Source organism: Misgurnus anguillicaudatus, chromosome 17, assembly GCF_027580225.2.
Source record: "Misgurnus anguillicaudatus chromosome 17, ASM2758022v2, whole genome shotgun sequence".
NCBI lineage: Eukaryota > Metazoa > Chordata > Actinopteri > Cypriniformes > Cobitidae > Misgurnus > Misgurnus anguillicaudatus.
The window spans coordinates 25,477,935-25,497,500 of record NC_073353.2 but is presented as its reverse complement, the minus strand read 5'-3'; the positions used below and the strand labels follow the sequence as shown (position 1 = coordinate 25,497,500).

General features: G+C 37.7%; 1 protein-coding gene across 5 annotated transcripts in view; it reads right to left on the bottom strand.

The window, feature by feature from the left end:
- Positions 1 to 19,566, bottom strand: part of dachd (dachshund d) — a 127,995-nt gene that overhangs the window by 35,424 nt on the left and 73,005 nt on the right. For 4 of the 5 annotated variants that reach the window (XM_073855231.1, XM_073855229.1, XM_073855233.1 and 1 more), the window contains 3 exons: positions 3,357 to 3,527; positions 2,885 to 3,022; positions 991 to 1,125 (listed from right to left, as the gene is read on the bottom strand). In XM_073855231.1, coding sequence (XP_073711332.1) covers positions 991 to 1,125; positions 2,885 to 3,022; positions 3,357 to 3,527 — 444 coding nt within the window. Of the gene's footprint in view, positions 1 to 990; positions 1,126 to 2,884; positions 3,023 to 3,351; positions 3,528 to 19,566 lie in introns of all 5 variants that reach the window. The other variant, XM_073855230.1, reaches the window with a different exon arrangement.

The window sequence follows — 19,566 nt, the reverse complement described above, 5'->3', positions numbered from 1 at the left end:
CACTTCAATAAAAAAGCCCCTGTGGATTTTGACATATTTGTTTTGCAGTAGTTTTTTGGGAAGGGTACTTTCCACGCAAAGCTATCGAGATATATATCGGCTATCGAGATATAGCAAAATATATCGAGATATAATTTTCACTCCATATCGCCCAGCCCTAATGAATAATGCTTCCTCTTTTTCCTCATTTAGTTTTTTTAGTAAGATGTCAGACACTGAAGTTGCAGTATTAATTACATTGTTTTAAATACATCCTAATACATTTGCAAGCAAAAGATATATCTGAGAGGGGCGCAAAAAAATTTTTTTAAGCCAAGAATTTTTGTCATACCAAACTGTAACAATTTAGTGTTAGTTTAAGCAGTGTAAAACAAAATAAACCCGGTTTATATATATATCTCACTTAGTTATATATACTGAATATTATTGTTGTGCAATTCAATTGAAAAACCTTGGGCAATGCTAGGGCATGGGGGGCCTTGGTTCTTGGACTTTGCATAGGGCCCCCAAAATGGTAAACACGCCACTGCTTATATGCATACAGAAACATGATATTTAATGATTACCACTGTTGTACCTTGCTTTATAACTGGTAAAAAAACACGATTCCAAAAAAACATTATATTTGTGACTAGAGGATAAAGGTTATATTAAGTTTTTGCTTTCTCAGAACAAAAAAGAAAAGTGTTATTAAAAATACTTCATGTAAAACTTTGTTTAAAGTATCATGGAAACCAATATAAAATGTAACTTTTGTCAAATCAGTGACAGACAATATAAATAAAAAAGTGAAGAAGTGTTCCTTCCTGTAGCTTATCTGGTAGAGCAATACGTTTTCAGTGCAAAAGTTAATCGGTTTGATCCCAGGGAACACAAATACTGATAAAATGTATACCTTGAATGTATAGGTCGCTTTAAATGAAAGCGTCTGCCAATGTGTAAATGAACTGTTAAAGTAAATTCTTTAAAATGCATTTACTAAACTCTGACCTTTCTCCAGATGCATTCTTTTGGCCTCATGACCAATTTCATGAGTTGCCAGGTCACCCTCCTTAGGTCCAGGTAAGATGTTGGGAGACAGGCCAAGTAATGCGTGATTCATGGACAGTCCATTCTGGTGCACAGCTTTAAGAGAACAGAATGAGCATTATTCTTACATCCACACACTCTTAATCGATGATGTAAAACACCTCATGTGATAAACAATGATTCTGGTTTCTTTGAAAAGAGCCCTTTCTTGTCCACTAGCAAGAGAAGGTGAATATGTCCTTGGCTTTCAACTGTTTGTGACTTTTGTGGTATACCTCATCTCCAAATCAATGCGCCAGTCAATCAAAATCACATTTGCCACTCTGCTTGGCGCATGCAATTCTCAGTGCAGTTCTCTATAACATCTGAGATGAGGTTACAGAACTTGTGAGCCAAAAATAGTGAATATGTTTCTGTTAAATAAAAATGCTTTTTTACAAATAACTAATCCACTTGTGAGGTTTGAATACCAGAAATCAAAAATTTAAATCATGGGATAAAAAAGTTTTGTTATTTGGTATAATAACTTTTGTTGTAATGACAATGGGACTCAAAGCTTGATGTCCCCAAAACCTAATGATCCATGTTATCCCAGTTTGAAAAAATGTTCTTCAGTGAATGGAAGAAGTCTGACCTTTTGTACAAACTAGTGCACATGGTCAATGTCATAAATTTGTTCATTAAATTAGTGACCTACAAATTGTATTTTTATTTGTAACATTTATTTGTCTTTGTATCAAAAACCAAAAACTTTGCTTTATTTCCTGGTTTAAAGGTGCAGTGTGTAATTTTGTAGAAGGATCTCTTGACAGAAATGGAAAATAATATACAAAACTATATTATCAGGGTTGTATAAAGACCTTTCATAATGAACCGTTATGTGTTTATTACCTTAGAATGAGACGTTTTTAACTACATACACAGAGGGTCCCCTTATGGAAGTCGCCATTTTGGGCCGCCATGTTTCTACAGAAGCCCTTAACGGACAAAATTTTTAACTAAGTTGTTTCCGACAATGACCTGTTTGTCCAGTGGTGGGTACAGTAGCTTCTCTATGTGTTTCAAAAGCAAGGGGTGAGCAGTGGACTGAGCCGTTGGTTGCAATTCACAACCTCACCACTAGATGCCGCTAAAGTTTACACACTGCACCTTTAAATGAGATTTCATATCCCCTAACCCTAAATTTTCAATGTCTCAATTGTTACTCAAATAAGATTAGAATTTAAATAAACTAAATTGTTATTTTTAGGACACCGCTCTCATAATATAACACAATGTAATAAAAACATGATGCATTATTTCAGAGATGGTGTGGAACATGCATACAGATCCTCTCAGTGATTAAGGACATTGTTTTTTATGACACAGTTAATGATGTGTGACAAGCAAGAAAAACATTTGAGAGTTCTGTCTTTCCACAACAACAGTCAGAGAAGAACAAATGGATGAAGATAATTAAAGAAAGCTAAAATGTGACCCTGCCTGTAAAAACCCAGCTAAAGTCATTCATATGGTTCTCAACATAAAACCATCCTACATAAATGTAAAGAACATTTTGTAAAAATATTAATGCAATCTTTAATATACTGTTTAAGACCATTTCAAAGATTGAAGAGTGTTTAGACTGGCAGGGTCACAGACATCCAGGTGTATTTGCCATAAATGGAAAACATCAAACAGTGGGATGGGCCACATATGCTAAGCTCCTAACATGAGCCATTTATAGTGTAGTATTTAGCAGCTCTTGAGTGAGTGAGTGAGTGTGTGTGGTGTGTTTAGAGAGACTGTAAGAGACAAGGGAAAGAAATTGAGAGACAAAGAGAGTGGGAGAGAGAGATTTATGAGGTGAACATACGCATTCTGTCGGAGGAGCTCTCCGTGTGCGCGGGAGAGCTGGAGACGCTGCTGCTGCGCTGGGATGAGGGACGGCTCCCCGGCCTCCTGCCGTCTTCCAGAGAGGGGGCAGGGGAGGGACTGTCGGGTACCCGCTCCTGTAGAGCCAACAGGAAAAACAAACACAGTTACGGCGGCCATTACATGACACACTCTCCGCACTCAACAGCTCTTTTCAATGAAGCGCTTTCATGCTGATATGGACACAGAAGGGTCTGTGTTTTTTTTTTTTTTTAATCCCCATTCCCCCACCCCATCGCAAGTCTCTGCCTCCTTTCCTTGCTTTCTTTCCCAGGCTATTGTCTGATAGACTGCTCCCTGCAACGCCGTATGAAAGCACGGATCACGCGTCACCCATGCCCCCCTCCACCTTCCCCCCAATGGCTGATGAGAGATGTTCACGACACAATGAAAGAACGGCGCCGTGGGTTCCTTAATCACTGATGTCACCATTCTGGAAGGGGCACTCTGTCCCTGTGCTGCGGCGGCCATATTGGCGATGGTGCTGAGGTGGTTCATCTGACTCATCGCCATGGTGACGGATGCGGGAGGCAGGCTGACAGGGATCAGGGGGTGGGGCATCATCATAAACGGCAGTTCTAGGCCTGGAGATGCGAGAGGAGAGGAGCTGATTAATTAATCATTTTTGGCATTAAGTCATGTGCAAATGAAAGACGTGTGTGACTTTAAGGAAAGAGTATTACTAAAGAAAAGATGAAGATTTAAAGGAGACACTGTATCAATTATTCACATTTAACCTATCGTGCGCGCGGTGTGGCTTACAATGTAAATATTCATTAAATAATAATCTACACATTACACACTGTATTCTATTAAAATTACTATATATTAAATATAGATATTGTAATAATAAAACCATTATGCTCATTAAAATTATAAATATTCACATCCGTTGTTAATAATAGATACCCCTGTTAATAATAAATATGGTTATTACAGCTATAATAATCTAATAATTGTCAGTTTACAAAGATTTAAATTAATCTGTGTTAAAAGTAAAAATATGGAAATATTTCACCATTAAAAGTAAATGCATTCAACATATCACTGGAAAAATTATAGAAACATGAAAGGCATTACTAAAATGAGCCAATTAAAAATAAGCGTGGATCATGATATGACTTCAAGCTAATTATGAGTATTTGTACCAGAAACTCCATTGCTCTTTACTTGTATAATAGACAACATTTAGCTTCAACGTGCCATTTTCAGTCTTTGAAAAACAGAGTTGGCTATGTTTAGCATTCACAAATACACTGCAAACATTATAGGTTAAGAAAAATCATAATAAAAATCCAATTTTGAAACTTATGTTTATTGATAGTCAAGATTTATTTTTCCCTCTTTGTAGTGCATTCTGGGATTGCATGTCCATGGAGAATAAACGCAATGCCTGAAGTCTGGTTTTGAAACAGTGTATTTATTATATTTGCAAACCTTTGATGAGAAAAATCTGAATGTATGCTGAACTCATACAGTATAACTGAGGCAAACTGTGCTACATTCTTAGACAGTGATTAAATAGTTAGAAAAGTAACTGTCCTCCTTTTTCAAAGGACATATTCACATAAATAAGGTCATAGCCTGGTGTGTGTCCCTGAACTTAAAGAACCGCTCACTTCCACTGGTGACTTTGAACTAAAGGATCAAAAGTAACTCGAATTTTTTTGGATTCAGGCATTCAAAGGCACCGCTTGAGCACTTAAAAGCAAACTTCAGTTTGCAGAGGAACAGATCGAGCGATCCATCCCACACTTTCCCTTTATCGCCCGACTCAAGGTAACGGGAACAGAAGGATAATCCACCAAGCAGCTCTGTGTTGTTTTGTGCAAACTATCATTGGCCAAGGGCTACGAATGAGTCTACATCAGTGTTCGAGAAATAAAAAGAAGAAAAAAAAACCCTCTTCAGTGTCACCGCAACTCAAGAGAAACGCTGTACATTTCCATAAGAAAGATGACCAGCAGATGCTCGGGGAAAACACATTCCTCGACATTAAAAAGGAGGTGGAGATTAAAAGAATGAGAGGCCAAGCAGCACCTTGTAAAGGCGTCTCTCCTCGAGTGCCGAGTCTGAATCAATTACCGCTCGCGGGACCCGACTCAATTAAAACCTGCCACGGCGCCAGCGTGTGATTGTAGGATACTTACAGCGCCACGTCGAAACAAATTGAGAGAGGCATTCATGCACGTATCTACCTTTCAGAGCTTTTGAGAGCCGGATTGAGTGCCGGCGCGCCTTTGTGATTCGCAGAGGGAAGATCCGACTGGATTTCAGGAAATCAACATTAACAAGAGAAGGGAGAAATGTATTACAGTTTGATATGACTTTGCTTTTGTGATTTAAATAGGCCTCCTTTATCAAACCAGCAGTGAATGATGTCTGTTGTTTGGAATGACTTGTGTGTGAAGAACTGCAGGCTTACAGTAGCAGATTGCTCTCACAGGCCCAATCTCTCTCTCTCTCTCTCTTACTCTCTCTCTCTCTCTCTCTCTCTCTTACTCTCTCTCTCTCTCTCCCTCTGTGTCCCACCTCCTTTCATGTTCTGCCATCCTTAAGTGATGTTTCAGCCATAATGGCCTATTCAAAACCATAAGAAAACATGATACAAGCTAAAAGAGGTCCGAGGCTTTTTATACAGCGTGAAAGGCAATGAACTACGGATGTTTGGAATCCAAATGTCCTCTGAAACAGTCACATTGTTCATCAAAGGTCTTTTATCTTCTTTTGTAGTTTAAAAAAATAGCAAAAATTATTAACTGGCAAGGCTATGATATTATATTGGTGAATTTGTGTTGCTGACAGAGATACATCAGCACTGTAAATGAGAAATACACTGCATGTACCAAATGCATAAATATATATCTCAGAGTTATTAATTATTAAAGGTGCAGTGTGTACATTTTTGCGGCATCTAGTGGTGAGGTTGCGCAGTGCAACCAACGGCTCAGTCCACTGCTCACCACTCGCTTTTGAAACGCATAGAGGAGCTACGTTAGCCACCACCAGACAAACATGTCATCGTCGGAGACAACTTAGTAAAAAACTTTTGTCCGTTAAGGGCTTCTGTAGAAACATACTGGCACAAAATGGCGACTTCCATCTAAGGAGACCCTCGGTGTATGTAGATAAAAATATCTCATTCTAAGGTAATAAAAACATAACGGTGCATTATGAAAGGTCTTTATACACACCTGATCATATAGTTTTGTATAATATTTTGCATTTATGTCAAGAGATTCTTTTAAAAATTACACACTGCACCTTTAATTAAATTATGAAAGTTGAAAATGGCAAATAAAATAAAGATTTTATACTGATTTTAAGGTTAACCTGAGCTTTACAAATGCACACTTAAATCATATTATAAGAACATATTCCATTTAAATATTTTATTTGTATTGACAGTTCACTCTTTTTGTGATTACCGTATTTAAACTACAACAGAGATGAACTGCTGATATTATAACAACATTATCATACGCATGAACATTCACAGTCCTTAAAAAGAGACAGATTGAAGCAGCCATTGTCTGGTAAAAGCTGCCCTTCAGAGTACAAGCCTCCTGCGTTATCCTGTGAGGGAGGAAGCTTTCCCTTGACAAAAATTAAACCAGCTCCTACTTGGCACTTTATTATCTCTTCAACTGAGTGATTTATTGTTTGTGGAATGAAAGCAAAAGAGGAGGAAAATTACATTTTCAGCGCAGGCCGGGCTCATTCTGCCTCCACTCCTCTGTCCTGGAAGAGCTCACGACAAACAATAATGTCAGCTGTAATTGATCTGAGGTCGCCGGTTAGCCCTCCAGTAAAAGTCCACTATTTAAGCGACAATCCGCCCTGCCTGCTCCTCAGATGCTGTCTAATGAAGCTGTCCATCTCTCCTATTTACCTTCTCTTAAATGGAAGAGGAAAGATGTACTGTATGAAGCAGAGCCAGGAAAGATTCGCTTTGCTCCCGTGAAATAAGACCTGCGGATGCCGTTGGAATGCGTAATTGGCTACCAAAGTCGAAGACGGGGGTTCCAGCGCTAATTAAATGACTTGTTTTTTAGCCTATCCATCTTTGTTTGTGAGTGCAAAGCGACAGAGTGCTACGCTGTAGATGCTCTGTAGATCTTAACAGACGTTTCTTTTGGTCATCCCTTTAATTCGCAAGCGAAAATCTTTTGCCTTTTGAAGTTGCTATTGAATCGGGATTACCATTTATATTCTTTTTCATCTAACTGTAGAATAGCAGATTGTTATTTGTGCGATGTGCATTGTTATAACAAGGTCTCACCAGTTGTGTTAGCCATAGCCATAGACAAAAATCAATTAAAGGGCACCTATTGTCCGATTCACGTTTTTACATTTCCTTTGGTGTGTAAGTGTGTATTAGTACATGTTACTAATGCAAAAAGTACATAGCTATTGTCTCCAATGTAAAACTTTTTTCTTGGACTACAACAAACACATGGATAGTAGGCAACAGTTTACTTCCTGGAATTGGTGACGTAGACAAGACCGACATTATCATAATTCCTCCCGCTTGGACTCACATACACTGTTAGACTCTTATTGTATATATGCGGTAACGTGTTGCCAGTGAGTTACTGTAACTGCCCCATTACAGTACCATAACTGTACATGTTTTTTACAGTATGATGCCTTTACCGCAGTTCCATTTTACAGTATAATACCCTTACTGTAACCTAGTTTTAAAAAAATATTGCCTTGAAGGGGAATCGGACCGGGGTCACCCGTGTCGTAGTTCTGTATCACTACCACAGTGCCACAGAGTCACTTGATAAAAGTTACTCGCTACATTCCCCAAGTAGCCTCTTCTGTCACTCTCCCGACACTCCAAGGAGCGAAATCTTGGCGACACTAGTGTTTCGAAGTCTTGAGGTCAAATTCAAACCTGACGGTCAAGCATTTATCCATAATCCCTTTCTTGTTTCTATCTACAATTCTCAATAAATTATTTACACTGCTAAAAAAACAATTCACGTTTTGAAATTTGCTTCACTGCTAAACCATAACAAAGAAAATGTATTTCATTTCATATATTTTTATTTTTCCATTTTATATGCTTTTATAACACTGTTTCATTCAACTACAGTAGCACTACTGCTGTTGTTTTACAGCAGTCTACCGCAAATTCAAAACGTCCAGTAAATCACTGTAAATTAAATGTTTATACCCATAATGCAATGCATATTACAGTAATGAACTGTAAAAGAAAATGATGGTATTTTACTGGGCATTTTGTGGTAAGTAACTGTAGAAATTACAGTTAAGACTAACAGTGTACTGTATGTTAACTCATGTTAGCATTGCATTGTGACCAAATCTTTCAAACATGGTAAGGAGCATCACATTTCCGGCTGACGTCACACTGTAAAAAAAATCTGTAGAAATTACAGTGTTATTGCAGCTGGGTTGCCGGTAACTTAATGTAGATTTAAATGTATGTTATTTTTACAGAGTATAACTAAAAAGACAGCATCAAGCAAAACATTCTGGGAAACAAAATCTGAAGCAAAAAACAGAAAAAGGTTGATGATGATTTCTGGTTCCCAGAATGCTTTGCATGAGGCTGTTATTGTATAGTTTTATTTTGTAAAGATAAAGACTTGTTAATATTGAAATTTTTTTTAATTTGAACAAACTTTTGGCAGTAAATAACATAAATTAAAATTTACGGTAAATTACCGGCAACCCAGCTGCAATTTCTACGGATTTTTTTACAGTGCAGGGGTGTTCAGGCCAATCACAACGTACAGATAAGCTGGCCAATAAGGCACACAGAGCCTTTCAAATCCGCACGTTTCAGGAAAAGAGTGAAATCTGGGGCTACAAAAATGTATGGTATGTAAAAAAATATTTTTTTAACCATAAACCACGTGAACACATTGTATTAAACCAAATACACAAAATAACGCTGTTTTTAGAAATGAAATAGGTGCACTTTAAAACATAAACACAAATTGTGAAGGCATACATTTTCGCCAAGGACTTATTTGTGGGATCACTTTGGGCTTAACATTCAGACAGCAAATATTTACAAGCAATATTTTAATTGGAAACATGATATATACAACCCACATTCTGACTATTATAAAATAACTTTAGTAATAAAAAGAACAGTGATCCATCTGTGTAAAGGACGTGTTATTGGAAATAAACCATTGGTCTATTATAAACAGGGACACAAGACTCATGTAAGGGTATAAATAGTTTATTTTTTAGTCCCAGATGGCATAGTCAAGGCTGTTAAACGCTGTAATTCATTAAGGCCTGTTATTGGAGAAGGTATTTTTACTTTGAAGTAGCCACCCACGGTCTTTCTGTGTCATTGAGAGCTTTAAAGTCTTCCTGTGTATAATCGTAATGCTAATCATAAAAAATAACATCTTGAATTTGTTAATATCCCTTTAAAAAAATGATAATAAAAAAACAGACCGGTGTCTTTTCACAAACAAAACGCTCTCTGCGATGGAGGCCATTTCTGAAGCCACAAACAATCTCAGACGTTGACAGAGCAACTGCATCTCGGTGTAAAACCGGCATTTACTATGCTCTGAAGTGAGAGTAGTTAATAAGAAACAGAGGCTAAAGAAAAACATCCATTACACAGTTCTGAGTGTAAAAAATAATGGCAACAAAACATCTCTGGTTTGATGAGGTAGCATAATTGAACAGCCGCACAGCCCGCCACAACCATCAAAGCAAACATGTGGTACGGATTACAGAGCAGACAGCATTGTTTTGTTATTTATTCATTCTTTCTTTCTCCGGAAAGATAAAGGCCTAGCAGCAGTTCTTGGCATATGGTGCAGTGGTTTCAATCCAGTGCCACTACCTGTTACGCAGGCTGGCCGTTAACAAACGCTTTGTTTTCGGTGAAGAATTATTCATCAAATGCATTTTATCTAAATCTAAATGTCTGCATCCAAAGGCTCAATGAATAAAAAGACATTGGGGGGAAATTCCCTAAGAATTAATTGTGCCCGCTGATAGCGTGGCTCATTTACATGTTCAGTCTGTGTTGTTTTAGCACCCGATTCAATTACGGTATTATGCAAATCAGGTAACGGCACACAAACACTGCTGCCATGATCAATAGAATAAGAAATATTTGTGTTAAAATGCATTTACTGCATTTTCCACAGACAAATGCACCAGACAAACAGCACAGATTTTTGTAAATACGGAAAAAAAAATCCACAGTGGTGTTAATTTTTTTCTATAAATTAAGAGCTGTTTTTTAGATGTATGTGTAACAAAAACATTGTGAAATATACACCTATTGCACTGCTCAAAACTTTTTCTCTAGTGAGCGCCACAGTTTGGTCTCATATAAACTGTAACTTGATCCGGTTAACCAAATTATCCGCATGGTACAAGATGCCCAGACACAGGCCTTCATGACACATTACCGAATGCACACCCAATTTGGATTTGAATGGGTATCAGCTTAAATTTGTCCCGTATCATTCTCAATAAACTACCGCTGGTTTGGGTGAAGCGGGAGGGAGAGGCATTACTAGCAGCTGTTTCCACTGAGAGTACAATATATTTAAGCCCAATCAATAACCCCCCTTCCCTCTGTGACTGTGACACCCAGGCAAAAAGGGAGGGGGGATCACTTCCATCTGATACCGAGCAAAGGGTCCCGTTTAAAAAGATTGCTTTCGTTCAATGGCAGGCAGTTGTCATTTGACTTCTACGCTGAAATGAAATGTATCGAACAGCGTTATCAATCACAAAGTGCATGGATCTGTGGCAAGGCTTTCCAGAGGATGAGACGGTCACTTGCATCATCTGTTCTAATTACAAAATTAGCATCACGCTGGAGAGGCTGCATGTTTGTGTGAATCTGAAATTCCTTGTGAAGGGAGATTTGTTAAGTATGTCACTTTAGTTATACTGTATTTGCTGATCTCTGTATTAGATCTCAATTATAAATATCTCAATTGCTCCTCCTGGACAGCATTAGGTAAAAACAACTGACCATGATTTTCTTCCCTAGAAAAAACACATTCGTTTCAGTAGAGGTCTCCCAATGAAAGATATCTTATCAAAGTTTGTTTAAAAAAATCATAGATCTGGATTAGGATTGTTCCGATTCCAATACTAGTATCGGAAATGTCGACGATACCCCCCCAAAAAAAATCTGACATCGGTATTGGCAAGTACTTGAACCCATGTATCGTTCCGATACCATTTTCTTAAGAACTTGTTACAGTATGCCCGCTATATAGCTCTATAGCTAACGCTATAGCTAACGCTAACGCTGCAAATCGGAACTTATTTCCTCTACGCACAAGTATTACCAACTTTAAAACGAGTAACTTAATATATAGCATAAAGGACCTTTTTTGTGCTTTTGTATTTAAAAACTGAAATGCCTTTTATTTAACAAAATTGTTTCTGGACTTTTAAGTTTTGAAGAAAATATTTTCTTATATTATTCATATATAATATATTTTATATTCCTAGATTTATTTGATGTAACGTTTTTTATAAAGTATAGTATATTCAAAAACTAAAATACCCTTTCAGTTTATAGAGTTAGATTTGTGGATGCATTTGAAGTTCTTTTTTACTTAAGAAAAAGAAATAATATTACTGTCAAATGTATTTCAGATAAAACAAATATTCTTGATCACTGTTTGTATCTCTTCATGTTTTATTAAGGGATAAATCTGACGCACATCATAAAATAATTGTATGTATTCATACAGGGCTAGTAGTATATACAGCCATATATACAGTACAGATACACAGCCAGGTATTGGATCAGTACTTGGTATCGTCCGATACCTTGAGCCCAGGTATCAACATTGGGAAGAGAAAAAGGGTATCGGAACATCTCTAATCTGGATGCAAACATTTCTTATCAAATTCTTCCAAAACTAAATTATCTCAGCTCTTTTATTTACATTACTTATAATTATACCTACACACTTGTACTATATTTGTTTAATTTGTGTTTTTGTATTGTAAACCATTTAAATTATATTTTAATATAACATACCTGAATACTACCGAGGCCCTAAGGTGACATTGGAGTAAAAAATCTAAAGTTTAGTTTCATGTGCTCACGTGAAACTTTCCCGTGCTCACGTGAAACTTTCACGCGCTCACGTGAAACATTCATGTGTTCATGCAAAACCTTCATGTGCAGAATTTTTTTAAAGTTTACATTCGCGTGCACACGTGATAGTTTCACGTGCGCACGCGAAACTAAACGCTATAGTTTCAGGTGCGCACGCGATAGTTTCATGTGAGCACACAGAACTAAACTTTTTTACATTTTTTCTCTATGTCCCCTTAGGGGCTCCGTAGAAAACTAATACATCTTCAGAAATAATAAAAAATAGAAAATAGTAGAGATTTCTAATCTATACACAGAGCTCAAATTTATCGGCCATGACTAATGGCTGTTTTTAAAAATATATCGGCTGACATATTGCTTATATGGACCTATACGATCATTGACCTATTTGTCTGTACATCTCTAGAAAATAGGAATACATTATCCATTCAGTTAAAAAATTAAGGTTCAATACTGTAGAATCCTGTATTTTTGTGTATTAAGAAAAGTGGTGAAATTGTATCACTCCCTGTGCCTAATTTGCAAGACCATTCAAATAGGGGTAATACAATAAAACTGAATGACAGATGCACACAAAAGGAATAAGCTAGTTAATGAATATATGGCAGATAATAGTTTGTACATTAAATGTAAATCATGAACTTGTTTTTAAGTCATGCATACCAATGATTCAACTTGACATATTGTAACCCGACCTAAAAGTTGTATCACTGAACCTTTTATTTCTATACATGCTTTCTTTTAATTCCAGTTGATAGCAGACATCCCGAAACCAAATTAGGAAGATTTTTCATGTCTAGAGAGTATATAATTTCTTCTTACCTACTTGGCATATGTACCCCACTAATACACAGGGCAAGTGCTTTCTGCTCTACAGCAGCTGAAAGAGTCTACTTTTGGTAACTTGAGGCGCCGGGATGATTTGTTCTGGCAGAAGGCCTGACCCAGAGCAGGATTACTTGTCTAGTTAGGGTTAACAGGGCTCCAGGCATGATTGATACCCATGAGTGATAATGACTGTGCTTTCATTTCTCATGTTCTAATTGCTGCAATGTTATTATCACTGCAATAATCACAGCAATATTCTAAAGGCACTGCATCCTCTCTGTCATCATAAGGCGTGCTGGTACGACGGTTTGTTTATCTCCCGTAATTGAGTGCAATGAGATGACCTATCGGAGGAATATTTTACGCAGCCAAAGAGCACGCATCTTTCGCATTAGGAACTGCAGAAGCTTATCATCTGTGAAAGGTTGAATGTCATTTATTACATGTATCGCATTTACACCATGTGACATTGTCTTTTCAAATTGCGCGGATCTCTTCATAGCTATCTTTGCCTCCAAAGGTCACTCAATTCCACTTATAAATGCAACCTGACAGAGATTAGTAAAGAGCGATGCGCAATGCACCACGTCTAACCGCTGCTAAATAAAACTGCTCCGAATTAATTCATCCAATTAATGAAGAATAAGCTTTAACGTTGATGATGCCTGACAAGTAAACCGGTCACTTAGTTTTTCTTATTTATTTCTTCCCCTCGTGCTTCTGCAGCGAAAAAAAGACGGCCTAATAAATATTTGCATTGCGATCATTTTATGTAGCATGCTCTCACTCACTGCAATGCCGTGGAGCTGTGTTGCTTTTCAACGATGATAGAGCATGATACGGATCATTACAGAAATAATGTTTAATCAATTCCCATTTTGTAATCTGTTTCTGCAGTTGTAGGCATTTGTGTACACCAGTGCTTTGCGCATTTTTACCCCCCTCCCGCTTCTAAAATCATGCATATTCAATTTTATGCTGATACTAACCGTCGATGCAACCGGAATTAAAACAAGCAATTCGACTTCATTAAAAAAGTAAGTGATTATCGAGTTATCTTTTGAAATTCTATTAAAATGTGTGACGCTCTCCACTTATCTGTCACCTGCTTCCCAGGAGCACAACAGCCTAATAGAGGCACTCAGAAGCGAATGCCCATGAGAGACCGCGTCTCTCTAAACTCAGCCCTGCTTCTCATCCCAGTCTCAGAGCTATTACTAACGCTTCCTGCTTTCCCGTAAAGAGCCCCGTCTATGTTTAAGGCTAGACAAAACAGCGTTCAAAAATGTAAACTGACCCAGGTGAGACAGCTTTGAAGAAAACCATTCACTTTGACTCGGTCAGTGAGTAATAAGGCCTGGTTTCTGCCGGTGTGGCTCAAAAGAAAAAAAAAGTAAAAAAGAAAGTTATGTCATCATTTTCTCATCCTCATGTTGTTCTAAACCTGTATGCATTTTTTTCTGATAAACACAAAAGATGTGTATTTTGATAAATGATGATAAGCACAGCTGATTGTAACCATCGACTTCCATATTAGGAAAAACAAATATGATGGAAGTCAACGGGTACCGTCAACTGTGTGCTTACCATCATTTATCAAAATATCTTCTTCATTATTTATCACAATACTTCCATAATATTTGTTTTCCTACTATGAAAGTCAACTGTTACAAACAGCTGTGTTCATACCATCAATTTATCAAAATATCTTATCATTTATTAATTCCATAATATTTGTTTTTCCTACTATGGAAGTCAATGGTCACAATCAGCTGTGTGCTTACCATCATTTATCAAAATATCTTCTTCATTATATATCACAATACTTCCATAATATTTGTTTTTCCTACTATGGAAGTCAATGGTCACAATCAGCTGTGTTCTTACCATCATTTATCAAAATATCTTATCATTTATCACTTCCATAATATTTGTTTTTCCTACTATGGAAGTCAATGGTTTAAATACAGGTTTAGAACAACACAAGGATGAGAAAATGATTTTTGGGGGGTGAACTATCCCTTTAAGAGGAAGAATTAGGCTATGTTCCAAAACCTGGTGCCTATAGTCGTGTACCTTTTAAGGCAGCATCCTAACAGACAAATGATGTTGCTCACAGGAAGAGCGAATCGATTTACTATTGATCTGAATAAAGACCACAAACAAGGTATCACATAATAATGTAATAAGAATTAATATGCATATTTTTTAGCAAGTCAGTTAATTGTGAATTATAATTATTTGAGTGAATTATATTTATAAAAAACACTTTTCTAGTTTCATCTGCCATACTAGACTAGACTTTTGACGTGGTATTTCAGATATTTTCCATAAAGGATATTTGTGACCATACCTCAGAATTTGAAAAAAAAAGTACCTAAATAGGAAACAATTAAATACATCTATCATCAGAAATTGCATTTATGCATTTGGCAGCCAGGGGCAGGGCTCGCAAAATTTTAAAATCCCTAGTAGACCTTCGGGCAGGCACTCGTCAGTTTTTGGTAGGCTGAAAAGAAACCATGTAGCCCAAATAAAAAATACATTGCTTTTAATGTAGAATATTAAGACAAAACATCTATCAAAACACAAATTACACACAGTGGCCACCGGTGACTTCTTTTTTTGAGGGCGCTCAATACGAAGTTCGTCACAACATGTATGTAGCCCGTCAAGTGTGTGGTTCGTAATTTCAAAATATGTGTTCTGCGCGTCAAGTGATCCCATGTGCATCTAGTGTCCCGTCAAAACAAGTGCCTGCTGCAAACACGTCCAAAGGGTTCATGATAAGAGACGCTCGCATAATCTCATGCGTAATCAGAATTTACTATTAAGTGAGTGTCTTGCGTGTATTTTGTGAACGTGAGCGTTTCTTTAATCATAAACGGTTTTGACGTGTGTGCAGCAGGCACTTATTTTGATAAAACACGTGATGCACATGGTTCACATGACGCAACAAACACATATTTTGAAAACACAAGCAACAAACATGACACTCCGAACACATATTTTTATTTTGCGCCCCTTGGATGAGCAGTCACGAGCCGCCACTGATTACACATAAAATAATCAAATTACAATCATTAATACAAATATTTGCCACTAACTAAACTGAATTTTTTATAAACTTCAGATTTAATCTGAAATATTATCTGAAGTCACAGATAAGAAAATGCCACTCGATGTAAAGGGCATAGCACAGGGTTCCTCAATTAATCTTCACCACCTGCCAAATTTTGCCAATATATGGCCACTGACCACAATGTTAGCTCTCCTATTCTTGTTGTTGTTTTTTGATGCTGTCGTTTTTTTAACAAACAAAAACCTGAATTTCCGTGCAAGCTAACTATTCCTGCTCATCTCCACACTGGATATACTTACCATTTAATAGTGTTTCATCACGTAAAGTGTTTTCCCAGTTACAGATTGGATAATTTTTTTGATCAGAAAAATAGGGGCTACTGTCGCTTTAAGAGCGAGTTCTGCATGTTGTCACATATACTGTAGACTTTTTGTAATCCTCTTCACTGCACATGCATTATATATCACTTTAAAGCTTGCCGCGGGAGATTTAATTTTTCCGTGAGGATAGTAATGACTGACAGGACGACGTTGGAGGATCGTCAATGACAAATCTGTACTGCTTGCTTCCTGTACAGTTTGCGGCTTTGCGTAATCCCGGAAGTGAAAAACGCAAGCGCGCATTCAAATGCAATTTAAATACTTGATTCTTGAATTACATACACCATAATTACTCATCCAAATCTGTGAAAGAATGCATAAGCATTTAAATATATTTTTCTTCCCTATAAGTAAAGATAGGCCGACGGGCAGGGCGGAGATGCATTTTGATAGCCCGACCGCCATGCACAATAGCCCAGGTATGTCGGGCTAGCGATTTTGCGAGCCAAGCTGCTTTTATCCAAATGCATTGAATAATCGAACCCACAACATTTTGAACAGCTAGTGCAATGCTCTACAAGAAGACTCTAATGGTGTCTATAATGGTGCCTTAAAATGGTGCCTCTGTAGGCTGCTTACAAGGTTTTGAAACAGAGCTTTAGACTGAGAGAAAAGTCAGACAGACTGAGACAATAAAACCGAAGCTTTATGCTGTTTGCCGTAACCTCGCCGCATTTAGCAGCGCTAGGCTGCCAGATTGAAAAACAAAGCGCAACCCTTTTGGATTTGTCCTTCCACAGTGTGAGGTTTATTATTAGAAAGGACATAAACAGACTAATTAAATCACAGCAGTCGAGGCTGAGATGACAGCTGGTGTTGTGTGTGACCAAACAGATCCCTATCAAAGAGCAGGAGGCATGGATCGCTCAATCCGTCCTCTATGGGGAGCTATTTTAAGATGCCCGGCATTGAGCATGAGCGTTTTATGCTAAATGAGGGTTCAATGTACAAGCCGGCTGATTGTAAAGAGGCAACGTAGCCTCAACGCATGATGGATGTGCTTGCTGTAAAGACAATGGGTTCAGGGTCTATGTTTTTGATTGGTGTTGAAGAAATGTGACAGAGCTCATCAGACAGATATCACGCTGCTACCGACTTCCTTCAGTGTCAGTTAAAAGCGCCGTCGAGTGCTTGACGCAGTGATGCATTGAATTTGTGACGAGATTGCTCTTGACAGTGTAACAAGTACAATAAGAGGCATGAATTCTTGCAGTTATTATGCGCTTGCAAGCTTGTCCATACATCTTAGCATATAATACGATTTCATCTGCTTCCAAGATTGTTAGTTCACCTTTGACCTCTGTGCATATAAGGTACACTTAAAAGATTGGAGAAAAATTGCTAACTGTAATTAATAGTTTCGAATAATTCTTACAAGCTTTAAACACCACCGGTTGACTGGCTTCACATTAAAGTCACAGATGAGAAGAAAATATACAGTCAATAACAGCAAGCACAATGAAAACAACTTAATCAATTGCACTGCAACGTTTGCAAACAAGAGCTTGAATTATAACACCAATAATTGATTCCCCTCCTCCCTGCTGTTTTTTCTCGCTCTCCCGTGATGTCATTTCCAATCGATTCCTTCCTGTGTACAATGATGAGAAGTTTCCCGAGTTTGTTTTTTGCTCTGACACTTTGGCCCCCTGCACCAATGGAAATTTGCAAGCTGCACCAGCAGCTTAACCAAAAAGGATTAACTCCCATATCCAACCGAGAACACAGATAATGCTCGGTAATTGGTAAAAAATGAAGATGAATGGGACAGCAAGATAAGGACCAATTAGCTCCTCCACGCTTACAGCTGCGGTCTCTCTACAGATCCATCTCTTGAGTGCTGGCCTTCACCGCCAAAAGAAGCCTGGCGGAATTAGCGGCCTGACCTCATCGATGGTGGGAAGCCCACCCATCATCTACCGCCCCTTCACTTTTAATATTGTCCCTAACATAGACACCTGTCACCAAGCTTGACGTGACTCCCGCTCCCCACGTCCCCAAACCACTAAACACCGGGTCCGGGCCAGGTCTGAGCACGTTAACTCGGTAAATCAGAGAAACACACACAAACAAGTACATGGATGTGCGCACATGCCTGAAAGTTTGTCGCTTATTTCATTATGGCAGCATCATCTGGTTGGTGATACACACAATTCCCCCATCTAATTACGGCGAGGATTTAAGGTCCATTAACGTTGCCGTGGCAAGGAATCAGATGCAAAATGGCACCCAGTGGCCACCAAGAGAGATATTCTTTCACCTCCTTTCATTTCTTAACCCAGTGGCTGCATTGCAAATGCACCAATTCTTTGTGTTTCTCAGACTTCACATAAAAAACCGTCATTCAATAAATAAGCAACAAATTCCTCTTGTTGAAATGGGCAGGTGATTTCTTTGGTGCGTAGTGAAGGTTTTGGTTCAGGTCAACTCAATAGATCACTGTTTGTTTCTCTTCCAGGAAGTGTTTTGTACATGTTTTGCTTGGTTTGTGATCTGTAATTGTGCCATTTCCCGTGAGTCAATGGAACAATCCACATTGTAAAAGAAGGGAACCCCCACCTTCTTAAAAAAAAAGCTGGGGAAGAATCAAAGTGAACCAAACACTAAGCTAAATCACATTCACTCAGGATGTTTGGCTATTTGGCTCCAACTTGAATTGGCTGACTGCTTTTCTCTCTTTTTTGTAATTAATAATAGTGATGCAAGGCAGGAATAGTGATTGAGTTGAATATTTAATGCTGAAGAAACATTAGCCAATCCAATTTGCATCAACACAAAGACAACGGCAAGTCCAAAGGAGACTACAATGCCCTTCACACTTTGTACTGTATAATATTTTACGTTCGCTGTATTATATTTCTGACCTAATCTACTGATACTATAGCCAACAAACCATAAAAATATCAGATCCCAGTGCATGAGAATAAAGAGGGAATTAAATATAATTCATATTTATATATAATATTATTCCTATATGTATATACATAATAGTGGTATTTTAGTGGTATTGGTTGTGAGTGGTAATGGTGTTTGCAATGAACCAAGTCAAAATTAAAGGGGACATGTCACAATAATTTTTTAAGATGTCAAATAAATCTTTGGTGTTCCCAGAGTACGTATGTGAAGTTTTAGCTCAAAATACCATATAGATAATATATTACAACATGTTAAAATTGACACTTTGTAGGTGTGAGGTGTGTCCTTTAAAATGCAAATGAGCTGATAAA